At 43.7% G+C, this 18,855-nt stretch overlaps 1 protein-coding gene across 4 annotated transcripts in view; it reads left to right on the plus strand.

Annotated features, from left to right (window-relative positions):
• The first annotated feature begins 379 nt into the window (after window positions 1–379).
• The window catches only part of OTUD4 (OTU deubiquitinase 4), a 70,562-nt gene continuing 52,086 nt past the window's right edge, over window positions 380–18,855 (plus strand). The window contains exons 1-3 of one of the 4 annotated variants that reach the window (XM_056562864.1): window positions 380–909; window positions 15,319–15,402; window positions 16,576–16,626. In XM_056562864.1, coding sequence (XP_056418839.1) covers window positions 766–909; window positions 15,319–15,402; window positions 16,576–16,626 — 279 coding nt within the window. In that variant the 5' untranslated portion in view covers window positions 380–765. Of the gene's footprint in view, window positions 910–9,595; window positions 9,674–13,312; window positions 13,362–15,318; window positions 15,403–16,575; window positions 16,627–18,855 lie in introns of those variants that run through there. The other 3 variants (XM_056562865.1, XM_056562866.1, XM_056562867.1) reach the window with 3 other exon arrangements.

Consider the following 18,855-nt stretch of genomic DNA (forward strand, 5'->3'; position numbering starts at 1 on the left):
GCGGTATGTAGTGATATTCTTTATTATGTTAGCGGTATGTAGTGATATTCTTTATTATGTTAGCGGTATGTAGTGATATTCTTTATTATTTTAGCAGTATGCAGTGATATTCTTTATTATGTTAGCGGTATGTAGTGATATTCTTTATTATGTTAGCGGTATGTAGTGATATTCTTTATTATTTTAGCGGTATGCAGTGATATTCTTTATTATTAGCGGTATATAGTGATACATCCCCCGGTATCAGCCCCGTACACACAGGACATGCTGTAGGTGGCTGACACTCCAGGACTGAGGCCCATCAGCCGCTCTGCGCTTGCCCGGGGTAATCGCACTTCCTGCCCAGCCTCGCTCTTGTGATAGCCCCGCCCCCGCTCCTCCGGCCGCTCCGCCCCCCGCCGCCCGCTCCCCTCACTCCTCTTAAACTAAAAACAAAACTTTTCCTGTCCGCGACCGCTTTAGTTCCTGTCTTGGTCCCGTCGGTCCCGGGAGCCTGTTTCGGCCGCCGGTCTCTGTGGTAGACATGTGCCCGGGCTTCACGCTGGCCGGCGCTCAGTAGCAGGGGGCCCTGTCTGTCACTTCCAGCGGGCACTACACGTGGAGATCCTGCGCCCCTCTCATGCCCCCCACACATAGACTCCATGCCACACGGCCCCTCTCCTCCCCAGGCCCGGCCTCCCCTCTCCCATGCGAGCTAGATAAGGACGTCTGGCTGGCCTTTCTTCACTTTCGGTTCGGCGTTTGCTTTCTGGTGAGTGGGCAGCCATGGACGGGCACAGAGAAGCGGGCGCTGGCACTGCTGGGGGTACAGAGGAGGCTGCCATGGACTCTTATCTGAGGGCCAATGGGTTGTACAGGAAGAAGATCGCCAAGGACGGCTCCTGCCTGTTCAGGGCAGTGGCTGAGCAGGTGAGTACCAGGACCTGGCACTGCCCATACTAGGAGGGGTGCTGGGTGCTCTGTTATGGTGCTGAGAATATAACCCTTCTGCTTCTCTATTACTAAAGTATAATAGCATTAGGACAGGTAGACCCTCCATACACAGAAGGCATTGGTCACCCCAGGAACTGTCACTTTTATGGTGTTCACCCTGTGGCCCAGGACATATAATATGGCCCCTATGGTATATATGTTGTCACTATAGCCCAGGACATATATGGCCCCTATGGTATATATGTTGTCACTATAGCCCAGGACATATAATATGGCCCCTATAGTATATATGTTGTCACTATAGCCCAGGACATATCATATGGCCCTTCTATAGTATGTTGTCACTATAGCCCAGGACATATCATATGGCCCTTATGGTATATATGTTGTCACTATAGCCCAGGACATATCATATGGCCCCCATGGTATATATGTTGTCACTATAGCCCAGGACATATCATATGGCCCCCATGGTATATATGTTGTCACTATAGCCCAGGACATATCATATGGCCCCTATGGTATATATGTTGTCACTATAGCCCAGGACATATCATATGGCCCCTATGGTATATATGTTGTCACTATAGCCCAGGACATATCATATGGCCCCTATGGTATATATGTTGTCACTATAGCCCAGGACATATCATATGGCCCCTATGGTATATATGTTGTCACTATAGCCCAGGACATATCATATGGCCCCCATGGTATATATGTTGTCACTATAGCCCAGGACATATCATATGGCCCCCATGGTATATATGTTGTCACTATATCCCAGGACATATATGGCCCCTATGGTATATATGTTGTCACTATAGCCCAGGACATATATGGCCCCTATGGTATATATGTTGTCACTATAGCCCAGGACATATAATATGGCCCCTATAGTATATATGTTGTCACTATAGCCCAGGACATATAATATGGCCCCTATAGTATATATGTTGTCACTATAGCCCAGGACATATAATATGGCCCCTATAGTATATATGTTGTCACTATAGCCCAGGACATATCATATGGCCCCTATGGTATATATGTTGTCACTATAGCCCAGGACATATCATATGGCCCCTATGGTATATATGTTGTCACTATAGCCCAGGACATATCATATGGCCCCCATGGTATATATGTTGTCACTATAGCCCAGGACATATAGTATGGCCCCTATGGTATATATGTTGTCACTATAGCCCAGGACATATCATATGGCCCCTATGGTATATATGTTGTCACTATAGCCCAGGACGTATCATATGGCCCCCATGGTATATATGTTGTCACTATAGCCCAGGACGTATCATATGGCCCCTATGGTATATATGTTGTCACTATAGCCCAGGACGTATCATATGGCCCCTATGGTATATATGTTGTCACTATAGCCCAGGACGTATCATATGGCCCCCATGGTATATATGTTGTCACTATAGCCCAGGACATATCATATGGCCCCCATGGTATATATGTTGTCACTATAGCCCAGGACATATCATATGGCCCCCATGGTATATATGTTGTCACTATAGCCCAGGACATATCATATGGCCCCTATGGTATATATGTTGTCACTATAGCCCAGGACATATCATATGGCCCCTATGGTATATATGTTGTCACTATAGCCCAGGACATATCATATGGCCGCTATGGTATATATGTTGTCACTATAGCCCAGGACATATCATATGGCCCCCATGGTATATATGTTGTCACTATAGCCTAGGACATATCATATGGCCCCCATGGTATATATGTTGTCACTATAGCCCAGGACATATCATATGGCCCCCATGGTATATATGTTGTCACTATAGCCCAGGACATATCATATGGCCCCCATGGTATATATGTTGTCACTATAGCCCAGGACATATCATATGGCCCCCATGGTATATATGTTGTCACTATAGCCCAGGACATATCATATGGCCCCTATGGTATATATGTTGTCACTATAGCCCAGGACATATCATATGGCCCCTATGGTATATATGTTGTCACTATAGCCCAGGACATATCATATGGCCCCTATGGTATATATGTTGTCACTATAGCCCAGGACATATCATATGGCCCCTATGGTATATATGTTGTCACTATAGCCCAGGACATATCATATGGCCCCTATGGTATATATGTTGTCACTATAGCCCAGGACATATCATATGGCCCCTATGGTATATATGTTGTCACTATAGCCCAGGACATATCATATGGCCCCTATGGTATATATGTTGTCACTATAGCCCAGGACATATCATATGGCCCCTATGGTATATATGTTGTCACTATAGCCCAGGACATATCATATGGCCCCTATGGTATATATGTTGTCACTATAGCCCAGGACATATCATATGGCCCCTATGGTATATATGTTGTCACTATAGCCCAGGACGTATCATATGGCCCCTATGGTATATATGTTGTCACTATAGCCCAGGACGTATCATATGGCCCCTATGGTATATATGTTGTCACTATAGCCCAGGACGTATCATATGGCCCCTATGGTATATATGTTGTCACTATAGCCCAGGACGTATCATATGGCCCCTATGGTATATATGTTGTCACTATAGCCCAGGACGTATCATATGGCCCCTATGGTATATATGTTGTCACTATAGCCCAGGACGTATAATATGGCCCCTATAGCATGCGGTCTCCCTACAGCCCAGGACATGTAATAGGGCCCCTATAGCATGCGGTCTCCCTACAGCTCAGGACGTGTAATAGGGCCCCTATAGCATGCGGTCTCCCTACAACCCAGGACGTGTAATAGGGTCCATATAGCATGCGTTCTCCCTACAACGCAGGACGTGTAATAGGGTCCATATAGCATGCGTTCTCCCTACAGCCCGGGACATATAATAGGGCTCCTATAGCATGCAGTCTCCCTACAGCCCAGGACATATAATAGGGTCCATATGGTGTGGGTGTGTGTGTGTGTGTGTGTATATGTGTGTGTGTATATATATATATATATATATATATATATAGTGTGTGTTGTCACTATAGCCCAGGACATATAATAGGGCCCCTATAGCATGCGGTCTCCCTACAACCCAGGCCATATAATAGGGCCCCTATAGCATGCGGTCTCCCTACAGCCCAGGACATATAATAGGGTCCATATGGTATGCGGTCTCCCTACAACCCAGGACGTGTAATAGGGTCCATATAGCATGCGTTCTCCCTACAACGCAGGACGTGTAATAGGGTCCATATAGCATGCGTTCTCCCTACAGCCCGGGACATATAATAGGGCTCCTATAGCATGCAGTCTCCCTACAGCCCAGGACATATAATAGGGTCCATATAGCATGAGGTCTCCGTACAGCCGAGGACATATAATAGGGGCCACTATGGTATATTGTTCCCTCACTGCCCTGACCATGCTATAGGGCCCATATAGTATGCGGTCTCCCTACAGCCCAGGCCATATAATAGGGCCCATATAGTATGCGTTCTCCCTACAGCCCAGGCCATATAATAGGGCCCATATAGTATGTGTTCTCCCTACAGCCCAGGACATATAATAGGGGCCACTATGATATATTGTTCCCTCACTGCCCTGACCATGCTATAGGGCTCATATAGTATGCGGTCTCCCTACAGCCCAGGATATCTAATAGGGGCCGCTATGGTATATTGTTCCCTCACTGCCCTGATCATGCTATAGGGCCCATATAGTATGCGGTCTCCCTACAGCCCAGGACATATAATAGGGGACGCTATGGTATATTGCTCCCTCACTGCTCTGGCCATGCTATAGGGCTTATATATTATGCGTTCTCCCTACAGCCCAGGCCATATGAAATTCCTCTGGTGTATAATGTTCACCCTACAGGCTGAATAATGGGGCTCCTATGGTATATGTTCATCCTATGACCTAGGCCCTATAATAGAGCTCCTATGGTATGGTTACCCTACAACCCAGGCTGTATTATAGGGTCACTATGGTATATGTTCACCCTACAGCTCAGGCTTTGTAATAGGGCCCCTATGGTATATATTTTGCCTACAAACCATGCTTGAAATTTCAAAACCTGGTGGTCCCATATCCCAGCCAGACAGGCGCCGAATCTCGTTCATTTAAATGCACTGAATGGAGTCATGTAGTAACTACAGTCGGCTCAGTTTTGCCCCATACATGGTATTGTGGACGGATTTCATAAGTTTTTAATTTTTTTTTCTTCTAAAGGAAAAGTATGTATAAAAATAAATAAATAATAAAACTTATCCCCTATCAAAAGGATAGAGGATACGTTTTTGTGGGGGATCCGAGTGCTGAGGCCCCCGCGATCTCCTGTTTAGAGCCCCGGCTCTCCTATATAGCAGCGCCCGCTACGCCCCCTCCATTTAACTCTATGGGAGAGCCGTTTGACAGTATTCGGCTCTCCCATAGAACTATATAGAGGGTGTGGCGGCCCCCGCCTCAGGGCTAATTTTATTTTTATATATATTAGTTGTCCGGTAAAAGTCTTTTTGTGAGCTATGTGCCCTTGCTTGGTAATAAAATAAAATTTAAAAAGGCTCTGGTATTAGGGGGGGTCTATTCTGCGAAGCCTGACACTTCTCTTCTTGCAGCTGCCATAGCTCAAAGTGCCACCAATCACTGGCCGCAGCGGTGTACAGTCTCGGTCAATGACTGGATGAGCGACACTGAGCTACATCGGCTACAGACCCTATTCTCTGCAGCTGCACGAAGAGAAGTATCGCCCCAGACAGGACCCCCTTAAAACCAGAGTCCGGCAGAGAGCAAGGGATGTATAATTAATAAAATGTTCTTTTTTTATTACTATGCCCCCCTCAGAACATAGGTTAAAGGACAAGTATCATGTAAAAGAGATATATATATATATATATATATATATATATATCTATATCTCTTTTACATGATACTTGTCCTTTAACCTATGTTCTGAGGGGGGCATAGTAATAAAAAAAGAACATTTTATTAATTATACATCCCTTGCTCTCTGCCGGACTCTGGTTTTAAGGGGGTCCTGTCTGGGGCGATACTTCTCTTCGTGCAGCTGCAGAGAATAGGGTCTGTAGCCGATGTAGCTCAGTGTCGCTCATCCAGTCATTGACCGAGACTGTACACCGCTGCGGCCAGTGATTGGTGGCACTTTGAGCTATGGCAGCTGCAAGAAGAGAAGTGTCAGGCTTCGCAGAATAGACCCCCCCCTAATACCAGAGCCTTTTTAAATTTTATTTTATTACCAAGCAAGGGCACATAGCTCACAAAAAGACTTTTACCGGACAACTTCTTTAACTTCAATAAGGAAGTAAAATCTGCGGAAAACAAAGCCACAGTTTGTCTGAACGGTTTGAACATACCTTCAGGGCTTTCTTACATGGCTTGGGCTGCTGTCAGTGTTTACAGAGAGGATGACATAAATAATCGCCCTTTGCTGCCATCACTTGTCGGCCTCACGTCCCTTATTACACAGGAAAATGTGCAGCCAATGGTGGATTATTTAGTAATATTTTTTTTTTTTTACAGGTCAAAACAACCTGATCTGCTGATCGCTGCCCATTTTACACAGGGTGATATCTGCCTGTTGGAGTACTTAGGTTGAAGTTACATGCTGCAGATTTGTTGCAGAATTTTCTACAACTGTCCTATTGATGGAGCAGATTTTGTTGTTGCAGAAAGTCCTGCAGTGGATCTGCTTTGTGATAACCTCAGCAATATCAGGTGGTTCTGTTGTCCCTTTAGTTGGTCCGACAGGTGGCAGTATTTTTGTAACTTATGGCGGTTCCACGGTATATAACGGTATTCCCCCCCCCCCAAAAAAAAATGTCCCCATCGGGGTACTACTCATGTCACCCGCAAGCTGCTGCTCTCCTTGTCCTCCTGTTTGTTGTGGCCGCCGGCGCTGACCCTCTATACTGTATTCCTATGCCCAGGCTGCAAAAGGTGAACAAAAATTATCTTTAACGCATGTTCCTACGTCGGCCTTACGCTCTTCCTGGGGACGTGAACGTAGGACAGCCGTCAGCCTATCAACAGCCGCAGCGATGTTCCACCTCGGCCAGTGATAGGCTGAGTGCACTGTCATGTAAGAAACGGCCTCCTTGCATGACAGTCCGCTCAACCTATCACCGGCCGAGGCGGAACATCGCTGCGGCTAGTGATAGGCTGACGGCTGTCCGACGTTCACATCCCCAGGAAGAGCATAAAGCCAACGGCTGTCCGGGCATGCTGGGAGTTGTAGTTTTGCAACATCTGGAGGTTGAAGACCACTGGTATAGAGCGTCAGCGCCGGCAGCCGCAACAAACAGGCGGACGAGGAGGGCAGCGCTTGTGGGTGACATATGTGAGTAGTACCCTGATGGGGACAGTGCAGCGCTGGGCTAATAATTGGGGGGGGGGGGATTGGGGCAAAACAGCGCTCCCGGGTCACATATATGATTAGTTCCCTGATGTGGGGACAGCGCAGCGCTGGGAAGACAATTCATTCATTCCCGAGGGGGAGGGGCCAAACCGGTATTGCGATATGGGTTAAAATTCATATCGTGCAGCACAAATATTTCAGTATTCGGTATGAACCGGTATACCGCCCAGCCCTATTGAGGAGACCATGTATACACAGACTTCCAAAATCCTGTACTGTTTTCTTTAAAAACTTTTTTTTTTTTCCTCATGGTCCAGAGGTTCAATTACCGGTCTGTCGTGGGTACCTGCATCCTTATTATGATTATACCCGTCCCGTGTTTACAGCCCTAATACAGACCTGTAACATTCTGCTCATAGTTATTTGAATCCACACTAAGGCCAAGATTTATCATGTTGAGGACAACTGTCTGACTTTGCCCACAGCAACCAATCACAGCTCAGGTTTAATTGTACTAGAGCAGGTAAAGAAATGAAAGCTGAGCTCTGATTGGTTGTTTGCTATGGGCGGAACCAGACTGTTTTTGGCCTCAGAATGTAAAATATGGTCCTATATCTCTGTGTGTTATTATTATACATGGGCACTAGAGATGAGCGAAGTTACAGTAATTCGATTCGGCACGAATAGAGATGAGCGAACTTACAGTAAATTCGATTCGTCACGAACTTCTCAGCTTGGCGGTTGCTGACTTTTCCTGCATAAATTAGTTCAGCTTTCCGGTGCTCCTGTGGGCTGGAAAAGGTGAATACAGTCCTAGGAAAGAGTCTCCTAGGACTGTATCCACCTTTTCCAACCCACGGGAGCACCTGAAAGCTGAACTAATTTATGCAGGAAAAGTCAGCAACTGCCGAGCTGAGAAGTTCGTGACAAATCAAATTACTGTAAGTTTGCTCATCTCTAATGGGCACGTTCAATAATCAGTGAAAAAAACTGAACTATTTTTTTTACGTTCTGTGTCATGGAGTTACATTGCTATAGAGAATATGATGCCTCATGTCAGTCTGCCAATCAAATAGGTATGCCAACATATACTGCAGTGTACCTGTGGTAAACTATTTACGTTAATACGTTATTTGATTGAATGTAGTTTTCTAGAGACTCTATTCAGTCTTTCCCAAAGTTTGTGTGTGTATGTATGTATATGTGTGTGTGTGTGTGTATATATATATAATTATTTGTAACACAAAGTTTTGCAGCCCTTCAAAGCTGGTTGACTCGTATGCTTTTGACCCACCCCCTCGCCATAAAAAGTATACTTATAGGAAATAGACAAAAGGGGAAATTTATCAAAACCTGTGCAGAGGAAAAGTTGGCCAGCTGCCTATAGCAACCAATTGGATTGCTTCTTTCGTTTTTGGCATCTAAAAAATAAATCTGCTTGGTTGCTATAGGCAACTGATCAACTTTTCCTCTGAACAGGCTTAGGCTGGGTTCACACTACGTTTTTCAACTACAGTTCCCGCATACGTTTTCTATCAAAAACCGTATGGGGAAAAAACGGATGGAACAGTATGGGAAAAAGTAAACCGTATGGGTTTTTAAACAGTATACTGTTTTTAAAAGTGCATACTGTTCCGTCCGTTTTTGTAGAAAAAAACCCCATACGTTTTTGAAAATTTTGTCCATTTTTTATGGGAGGGGTCTTGGGTGGGGACTTTAGGATTCAAATGCGCATGTGCAAAGTAAAAACGTATACGTTTTTCCCGTATGGAACCGTATACATGTGCGTTTCCCATTGACGTCCATGTTAAAAAAAACTTATGCGGTTGCAGTACGGTTTTTAAACCGGAGACAAAATCGTGGTCAACCACAGTTTTGACTCCGGTTTAAAAACCGTACTGCAACCGCATACGTTTTTTTTAACATGGACGTCAATGGGAAACGCACATGTATAAGGTTCCATACGGGAAAACGTATACGTTTTTACTTTGCACATGCGCATTTGAATACTAAAGTCCCCACCCAAGACCCCTCCCATAAAAAATGGACAAAATTTTCAAAAACGTATGGGGTTTTTTTCTACAAAAACGGACGGAACAGTATGCACTTTTAAAAACAGTATACTGTTTAAAAACCCATACGGTTTACTTTTTCCCACACTGTTCCATCCGTTTTTTTTCCCCATACGGTTTTTGATAGAAAACGTATGCGGGAACCTTAGTTGAAAAACGTAGTGTGAACCCAGCCTTATAGTCAGTAGTTGTCTAGTGCTCATGGGGCCTTAGGCAAGAAAACCTTGTCCACTATTGATGGATGTGAACATTCAGCACATTCCACTAAAAAGATGTGTGAGAACGTCTCTGCAGTCAATAGTTTGTACAGATCACATAACTCTGCTTCTGGTCCCCATTATACAGTAGAATCTCCCAATAGCGGACACTCAAGGGTGGGAAAAACAGTCCACTAATGAGAGATGTCCCCTATTTGGGGGGGGGAGGTTGTAATTACCTATAAAACCTGATAGAAATCAATTTTACAGTAGAATCTCCCAGTGCTATTTAATCACCCCTTATCCCTCCCCTGTATCATTTCATCCCCACATGCCATTTTATTCCTCCTCTTGATCCCTCCAATGATACTTATTTCTTCCCCCTTTGAACCCTTCTGTGCCATTTCATTCCCTTTGTGCCCAGTGACAGATCACCCGCCCCCCGTTTACCCCCTGTGGCACATCATTTTCACTTTATCCCCTGTGCCATTTCATTCCCCCCATTACCCTCTGTGTAAATTCATCACCCCCTCTTTACCACCCCCTGTGCCATTTCATTCCCCCTTTATCCCCCTGTGCGGATGTTATGAGTGACACCCGGGGCGATCTGTATATTAGTACAGGTACTACAACTCCCAGCATGGAAGAGACTGTTCCATGCTGGAAGTAGTATTTACTAACTAAAAAAAGTAAGAGTAATAAAACACACACATAATTAAAATACATTACTAATAAATAGTGTCACAATTAATTATAAAAAAATATATTATTTTAACAATTAAATGGCCCTTTTATACATTTTTAATATTGCCGGCTACATCTTAAGCTCCCACCCTGTCCACATAAATTGGTCCCTGTTAGAATGAAATTTTATTAAAAAAATTTTTTTTAAAAAATATAAATTTCATTTAATACAATTTTGCCATCCCTACTGCATCCTCAGGCAAACGCACACAGGCAAAAATGCAAGGAAAAAAAAACGCAAAAGAGCGGACTTCTGCTTTTGTGCTGGGGAGCCTGGGCCCCTTACTGGGGTATTGGCTGTACCTCCCCCCCCTCCTGACGGCAGCCCTGTGTACAAAGTAGGGCCAGCACATAAGTCTGGTTGTCCGCTATTGGGAGCATTTTGTCCCCTACTGGGTGTGTCCGCATCTGCCTTTGGGCGTGTCCCCTATTCGGAGGGTGCATATACATTGTCTTATGGGACTCTACTGGGGAATAGGAAACTGTCCGCTAAGTATAATTTTACTGTATAGCAAATTACACATATATACATGTAGTGGATCTCCAGGGTGTCTCTTTAGATGGGCTGACCTGTACTCATTATCAGTCCTGATCTAATAGCTCATTGCCCCGTTTAAGGATCCCTTTACATGGCTCAATTATTGTGTGGCCAGCATTACAATTGCTGGTTGGTTTTAGCAGCCCTTTACTTACATGGTTGTTGTTTACACTTTTTCCCTTATCTGACTCTGACTACAGTGATTTTTCGGGTCATGCAACCTGAATGATCAGTTCACTATCAAGCGATTGCCTATTTGTTGGCCTTGTTTTTTTTACACAGGGTTATAATCGGTTTGTTTGGCCAATAATTGCCCTATATCAAAGTATCATGCATGAAATCTTATCCCGTATCCGCAGGATAGGGGCCAAGTTTTAGATTGTGGGAGTCCCAGTGGTAGGACCCCGCGATCTAAAACATATCCCTTTATCCTTTTGGATAGATCTCCTTTAAGAAATTACACAAGTAAATCTCCATTTTATGGTTTACTTAGGGCAGCAAAAACCAGGTAACAGATTTCCTATCTCGGTGCAGTGTAAGGTAGTGACAGCCCCTGTATCCAGTCCTTTCTCTTAGGTGTCTATTGCCCTAAAGCCACAATTTCTTAGATGTGCTGGGAGCCAGGCCTCATATCCACGAGCTACAGGCCAACTCTCATCCACAGCCTTCTCTATTTTACTATGCTTGGGTAGAAAGCTGCGGGTGCGCAGGGTAAGCACACAGCTCATAAATTTGGAGGAGCACTATGGTTTATAAACTGTTTCCTTTTTATTACAAAAATACTTAACATTTTTTTTTTTTTTTCAACATCATATTTGGCAACGCTAATATCAGGATTTCTGTCACTAACTTATACTTCAGGATAGCATACCGTATATACTCGAGTATAAGCCGTGTTTTTCAGCACGATTTTTTTGTGCTGAAAACTCCCCCCTCGGCTTATACTCGAATGAACTCTCCGCCTGTCAATCCCTTCTCAGTGGTCTTCAACCTGCGGACCTCCAGATGTTGCAAAACTACAACTCCCAGCATGCCCATACAGCCAAAGGCTGGGAGTTGTAGTTTTGAAGTATCTGGAGGTCCACAGGTTAAAGACAACTGTGGCCTTCGTCATCATCAAGACCCCCCCCCTTTAGTTTTCTACTCCCCTCTCCTCAGTGGGAAGGAAGGGTGAGCTGGTCCGGGCCATCTATGTTGCAGGGACCGTCCGGTGGGGAGGGTTAGTCGTTCCGGGAGGCCCTCTTCTCAGCTCCGGGGCGGCCCCGGACTAGTGGCGTTGCCTTGAAGATGACGCACAGGGACATCCGTGCGCAGCAGACGTACCTGCGCATAAACGTCCCTGTGCTTCATCTTCAAGGCAACGCCACTAGTCCGGGGCCGCCCCGGAGCTGAGAAGGGGGCCTCCCGGTGAAAATGGGCAGCCTGGAACGACTAACCCTTCCCACCGGACGGTCCCTGCAGCATAGATGGCCCGGACCAGCTCACCCTTCCTTCCCACCGAGGGGAGGTGAGTAGAAATCTAAAGGGGGGGGGGGGGTCTGGATGATGACGAAGGCCCGCGCAGTGGTCTTCGACCTGCGGACCTCCAGATGTTTCAAAACTACAATTCCCAGCATGCTGGGAGTTGTAGTTTTGCAACATCTGGAGGTCCGCAGGTTGAAGACCGCTGAAGGGGATTGACAGGTGGTGATGACGGGGGTGTTAATGACGGGGGTCTGGATGATTACATGGGGGTATGATGTATTTCCCACCCTAGGCTTATAGTCGAGTCAATAACTTTTCCTGGGTTTTTGGGGTGAAATTAGGGGCCTCTGCTTATATTCGGGTCGGCTTATACTCGAGTATATACGGGATATCTTTTGCCGGGTTCTCTTTAATATTTAGAATTATTGAACATATCATTTGAGCAGGGCTGATGGTGATAAGAGCATCAGGTAAGATTCCACTGTAGTCCTTGATCTAGTCATAGCATAGCAGAACGTAGGTTGTGGGTTATGTATTCCAGTACAAATTGTATAATATGGCTCATGCACAGATAAATGTTTGTAGCCAGCGGCAGCTTGGATCACCTGTCTGTCATCTGTATGTTATTATGCGGTGCTTGTATGTACTTGTTATCTGTTTCAGTGGACTTCGAGAACTTTATAAATATTTCAGATACGAGAGAGAGAGAATTTCACAAGCATTGTGGTGTAGTTCGGTAAAATAAATCACATAGAGGATAATTGGGGAGAGGCAAAGTTGTCCATAGCAACCAATCAGATTGCTTCTTTCATTTTTAACAAGGCCTCTGCAAAATGAAAGAAGCAATCTGATTGGTTGCTATGGGCAACTGGGTAACTTTTCCTCTGGACAGGTTTTGATAAATCTCCCCCATAGAGGATAATTGGGGAGAGGCAAAGTTGTCCATAGCAACCAATCAGATTGCTTCTTTCATTTTTCAGAGGCCTTGTTAAGAATGAAAGAAGCGAGCTGATTGGTTGCTATGGGCAACTTTGCCTCTCCACAGGTTTTGATAAATTTCCACCTATGAGTTTAGCCTAAAGCAGTGGTCTTCAACCTGCGGACCTCCAGATGTTGCAAAACTACAATTCCCAGCATGCCCAGACAGCCAACGGCTGTCTGGGCATGCTGGGAATTGTAGTTTTACAACATCTGGAGGTCCGCAGGTTTGAAGACCACTGGCCTAAAGGATAGTTATACCTAGAGTCACATTCTTTCTAGTAAACAAGCTATTTTATCATGAATGTTTATTGTGCAGCTACTTATATAAGCCCGTGTAGATAGAACTCTATTTTGTGAAATCTCAGCACAGTATTTTCCTTGCCGAGGCCTCCTGTTTCTTTTAGGGTGCCCACTGCGAGTTACGCTACCATTGATTTGAATGGGTCCACAGACAGTCCGCAAATCGGAAACTATTGCGGACTGTCTGCGGACCCATTCAAATGAATGGTAGCGTAACTCGCAGTGGGTTTCCCGCTGCTAGTAATAGAGTGTTAACGCACCCTTAAGGGGTATTTGCTGCTTAGATCCAACAGCGGATTTCCGTTACAGAAGTTCCACTCTGAATCCATGTTCCGCAATAAAAAATATATAAACTCGTTCGGTGCAATCTGTCAGCTAAGGCCCATTAATGAATAGGACTTTGAATTTCAGCTCTTTATTTTGGTGACAGATTTTGTGTGCAATAAGTACTTATTTGAATGCTACGGATCCAAAGAGGAAATGTAGCGATGACATTCCTCGAACATACCCTTACAGAAGAACGGCACAAAACAGCTCTAAGAAAAGATCTTCCAGTATTTCATGGGAAATAAACATATTTACAGTAACACAGGAGATGACACATGTCCTTTTTAATTTGCCAAAACCTGTACTTTAAAGGGGTACTCCAGCTCTAAGACATTTTATGCCCTATCCAATCCCCCTCAATGCAAGACTTGCATTGAGGGGCGGGACGTGACGTCACGATACTCCGGCCCTGTGGTCGTGAGGCTTCAGACTCTGAGCCTCCAGCGCTGTGTGCAGCTCACACAGGTGGGGGCTGCAATCAGACATCTTATCCCCTATCCTTTTGGATAGGGGATAAGATGTCTTAGGGCCAGAGTACCCCATTAAAGGGGTTATCCAGGAAAATACTTTTATTTATATATATATATATATATATATATATATATATATAAAAATTAATCTCAACTGGCTCCAGAAAGTTAAAAAGATTTGTAAATTACTTCTATTAAAAAATCTTAATCCTTTCAGTACTTATGAGCTTCTGAAGTTTAGGTTTTAATACATTTATTTTCTTTTACACTTTTTTTTTTTTTTTTTTTTTTTTTTAATTGAACTTGTCTATAGCCCACATTCTGATCTGTAGTTACTGGTATTTTAAGACTTAAGGTAATCACATTTGGATTCAGAGTTCCCTTCAGGAGATTTGTTTGCTTAATCCGTCCCATCAAATGTTTGTTTTAAATTTTTTTTTCTGTTTTGCAGGAGCTAAGAATGAAATGGGCCATTTGTTAATCTGCAGGCCCATGTGTTTGTTTTTTTCTTGGCTCCTGCAAAACAATGGAAACCCAGTGAACCCGATGGTGTCTGTTTTGCGGCTCGGAACAGAGTCTGTGACAGAGCTCCCTGAATAGAGCTGAATGCTGATGTGCACTTATGATAAGGCTATCAACCTGTAGACAGGAATGGAATATGATTTCTGAACAATGTACCTACAATTCCCCTATAACAGTGATGCATAACTGTGCACACCTTTCTGCGCTTTGTTTTAGCTGGTCACTGCTTGCTTTTATTTTTTTGTGAATCTTCTGCTATCTACATCAGAATTTGTCACATTGATTTATTCATCTTACGCACTCTGGTTATTAAACTGTTCATAGTAGATTAGTGGTGATAAAGTAAAGGATGGATAATTTTGATACGGATTATGTAATATGGCCCTTATTTTCTGTTTGTAGGTTCTACACTCTCAGGCACGACATTTGGAAGTCAGGCAGTCCTGTATAAAATATCTTTGGGAAAATCGAACCCAATTTGAAGCTGTAAGTAAACCTGAATTATTAACTTTTTTTTTTTTTTTTTTTTTTTTTTTTTTTTTTTTACTGTTTCTGCCAACTTCTTCTGTATATTCTTTTAGGCCATGTCTAGCAAACACAATGCACAGCTTGTGGCACTGAAGTGGTGATTCTCTTTATAAATAGTACTCAGCAACTAGTTACAGCGGGCATTTCTGTCTTCTATCTGTTACGGCTCTGCGGGTGGAGCTAGTGGGCATTTCAAAATTGGAGGCAAATGAAGGGAAACTGATGTCCGCATCACCCGCACTAACCTGCGGGTACATGCTAAGAGTGTGGCCGACACTGTTCACTACCATTTATTTAGTTTTAAAATAAAGATCAGTTACTTCAAGAGAAAATAACGTGTTACTCTGCATTGAGGATGAATGCTAATAATATCAATAATACACAAGCACAAAAACCCAGGTGCAATCCAGGCTGGGACCTGGATTGCACCCACTTTATAAATATTCATGCTATAGTGGTAACACATTAATAAACGGTTTAGACCATTGTAATCATGTAATCAGCATCAGCCGCACTATTAGACTGTACTATTGGCCTGTTAATGTTGGTGCTGCTGTTGTTAGTTTTAGGGTACGTTCACCCAGTAGTAAAATGTGCATAATGTCTGCCCGGAAAACACAGGCAGACATTCCGCTCATTTGATTAATGCGGTGGGCACTAAGACAGCTCGGAAATGCGTAGACAGAAATACATTTCTGAGCAGAATCTGCCAAAAGAATAGACATGTCCATTCTTTTTGTGGGGGCCAGAATCGGTATTTCCATGGCAGAAAAATCTGCTGCAAAAATTCTGCCATGTGCACAGTGGAACAGAATCCCATTGAAATCCAACGGGACTCTGCTGCAGCGGAATGTCCGTTTGGAATATTCCTGCTTAATTCTGCATGGACATTCCGCCGTGTGAACATACCCTTAATATCTTGCTACTTTTGCAACTGGTCAACTTGTGTCCTCCTTTCTGCTTTTCTGAGCTACTCAGGCCCTTAAGTATTCAGGAGTTCAGTTACTGCATCATTCAGTTTACTGTACCAGCTCAACAATGTATGCTTCTATGTTGAAATGAACACTGAAATTATTTGATTATACGTTGTTCTTTTATAACATCTTTTGAATTGTTCTGCTTTTTGTTTAGTTTATTGAGGGCTCTTTTGAAGAGTATCTGAAACGTCTGGAAAATCCACAGGTACGCTAGATGCTATGGTCGCTATATATTATATATATTTTTTTTAAATAAAATATAGATCTGTAAATAAACAGAACATTATAGAATGTAATCTAAAAAGGCAGGCAGGTCGCATTGTTTTCCGTAACAATAATTTATTAAAATAAGGAATTTAAGAAGGAAATGTGTTTTGATTGGGTTAGATAGCAGCTTACAAAATGTTCTGTTAGAACCAGTTAAAGAAATAGGGAAAATTCCCTGTTAAGAACAATACCGTTAAATTAGGAAGGCTTGTCTGCACTTCTTTTGAGTCTCCACTGATTTCATTGGATGCTGTACAATGCTGTAAGTAGCTGAACCGCCTTTCAGGGTAGGGTCACATGTAACTGATCTGCAGCGTATTTTTATACTGCAGACCCGCTGGTGACCTGACTCATTTTGTGCCTCCAGCGGTTGCCAACTCCGCACTGCCCCTGGCCTGCTCACAGCAGCAATCCGCCGCTACGAGCAGCCACACAGAGGGCCTGCGAGTCGGTGAGTGCACTCAGAAATCGCGGAGCAGCTGCGATGTCTGAGTACACTGCAACGCGATGTCTGAGTGCACTCGCCGACTCGCAGGCCCCCTGTGTGGCTGCTCGTATTGGCAGATTGCCGCTGCGAGCAGGCCAGGGGCGGAGCAAGGCGGGGAATGGGGGTGGCAACCACTGGAGGCACAAAATAGGTCGGGTCACTGACAGATCTGTAGCGTAAAATAAGCTACGGATCAGTTGTGACCCTACTCTTAAACTTTTTAAAAACCTCTCCGAATAGTAAGTCACATCCAGCTGATTGATTGTGTCACTCCAGTTCTGATTCTTCTCAGGTCCTCTACTGCTCTCTACCTTCTTAATCCGTCTCAACTTGGACATGTAGCAGAATCATTATAAACCACTGTGCTTCAGGGGAACTACCGCTTTGGAAGAGTCCTGTGCTATATCATGTCACTGTTTTCAACCCCGTTCTCTGACATGCCACTGATGTCTGACATCAGCTATGAAGTTTGGGAAAGAATTGTACTGTGTGATACAGTTTTGAAGCAAACCTGTCAGCAGAAAATCATATGTAAATATTCTCATGGCTATATGGGGATAGTAATCATGATTCAAGGCATAGCTTTGTTTTTTTTTGTTTTTTGTGTCATAGTCCTTTCCAGCACTGTGAGATATAAGCTGTTTTGTTAGTATGCAAATGAGGCTCAGAAGTCCAGGTGTGTTCTCAAGCATGGCAAGAGTCCAAGTAAGGCTGGGTTCACATCACGTTTTTGCAATACAGTTCCCGTATACGTTTTCAATTTGAAAACCATATGGAACTGTATTGAAAACCGTATGCATTGCGCCTCCATTGAAAACCATATGCCAAAAGATGCATCAGGTTGTGTCCGTTTTGCATCCTGTACGGTTTTGTCAGTTTCTTCTTCTCTTTTTTTTCCTGTACCCAAAACCGTAGCCTACCACGGTTTTCGGTCCGGGCGAAAAAACGTATTGAAAAGTATCCTTTTTTTTTTTAATTCTATTTTATTTTTTTAACATGGTAGTCAAAGGGTACTGTGTGCGTACGGTTCCATCCAGTTTTCACCATACGGTTTTTGACTTTGCACCTTCCCCCCCCCCCCCCCCCCCCTTGAAATTTCAATCAAACAAGTGAAACTTTATTCATAATGGAATGAAAAGTAAAAAACTTTTTTTTCTTAACACCCTTAAGGCCGCAGCTCATTTTCACCTTAACGTGTACATGTCATAGTGCAAAAAAAGAAAAAAATGTGATATGTTACTCAGGACCCAATCCTGATCATGTGCATATAATTTTTGTGTCTCGGACCAATATATCCAGAGATATAAGCATTTATCTGCTGGTGAGTTACTTTATCATTGTGCAGGGTGGAGGGGGCGTGTCAGTCTGTCTCCCTCACAGGAGCAAGCCTGTGCAGTCAGCCAATCAGTACTCTCTACTCTGTAACCCTTTCCTCTCTGGTTTTATGCTGTGTCATGTGTCAGAGGAAGATACTTGGAGCTTGCCTGCAATAATCAGAAGACATTATGGTGAATTCATAAAAGGATAAAATGTATTAATATAAGAATAGATCTTTATAAAATTAGTACAATGATTTTTTAGATAAAAGTACAGCATTTTTATGAAAACATGTTCTGTTTTATCTTCTCCTAGTAAAGCTGGATGCTAATCAGCATAGCTGTCACTGTGTGTCATTCATCT

Source organism: Hyla sarda, chromosome 1, assembly GCF_029499605.1.
Source record: "Hyla sarda isolate aHylSar1 chromosome 1, aHylSar1.hap1, whole genome shotgun sequence".
Taxonomy (NCBI): domain Eukaryota; kingdom Metazoa; phylum Chordata; class Amphibia; order Anura; family Hylidae; genus Hyla; species Hyla sarda.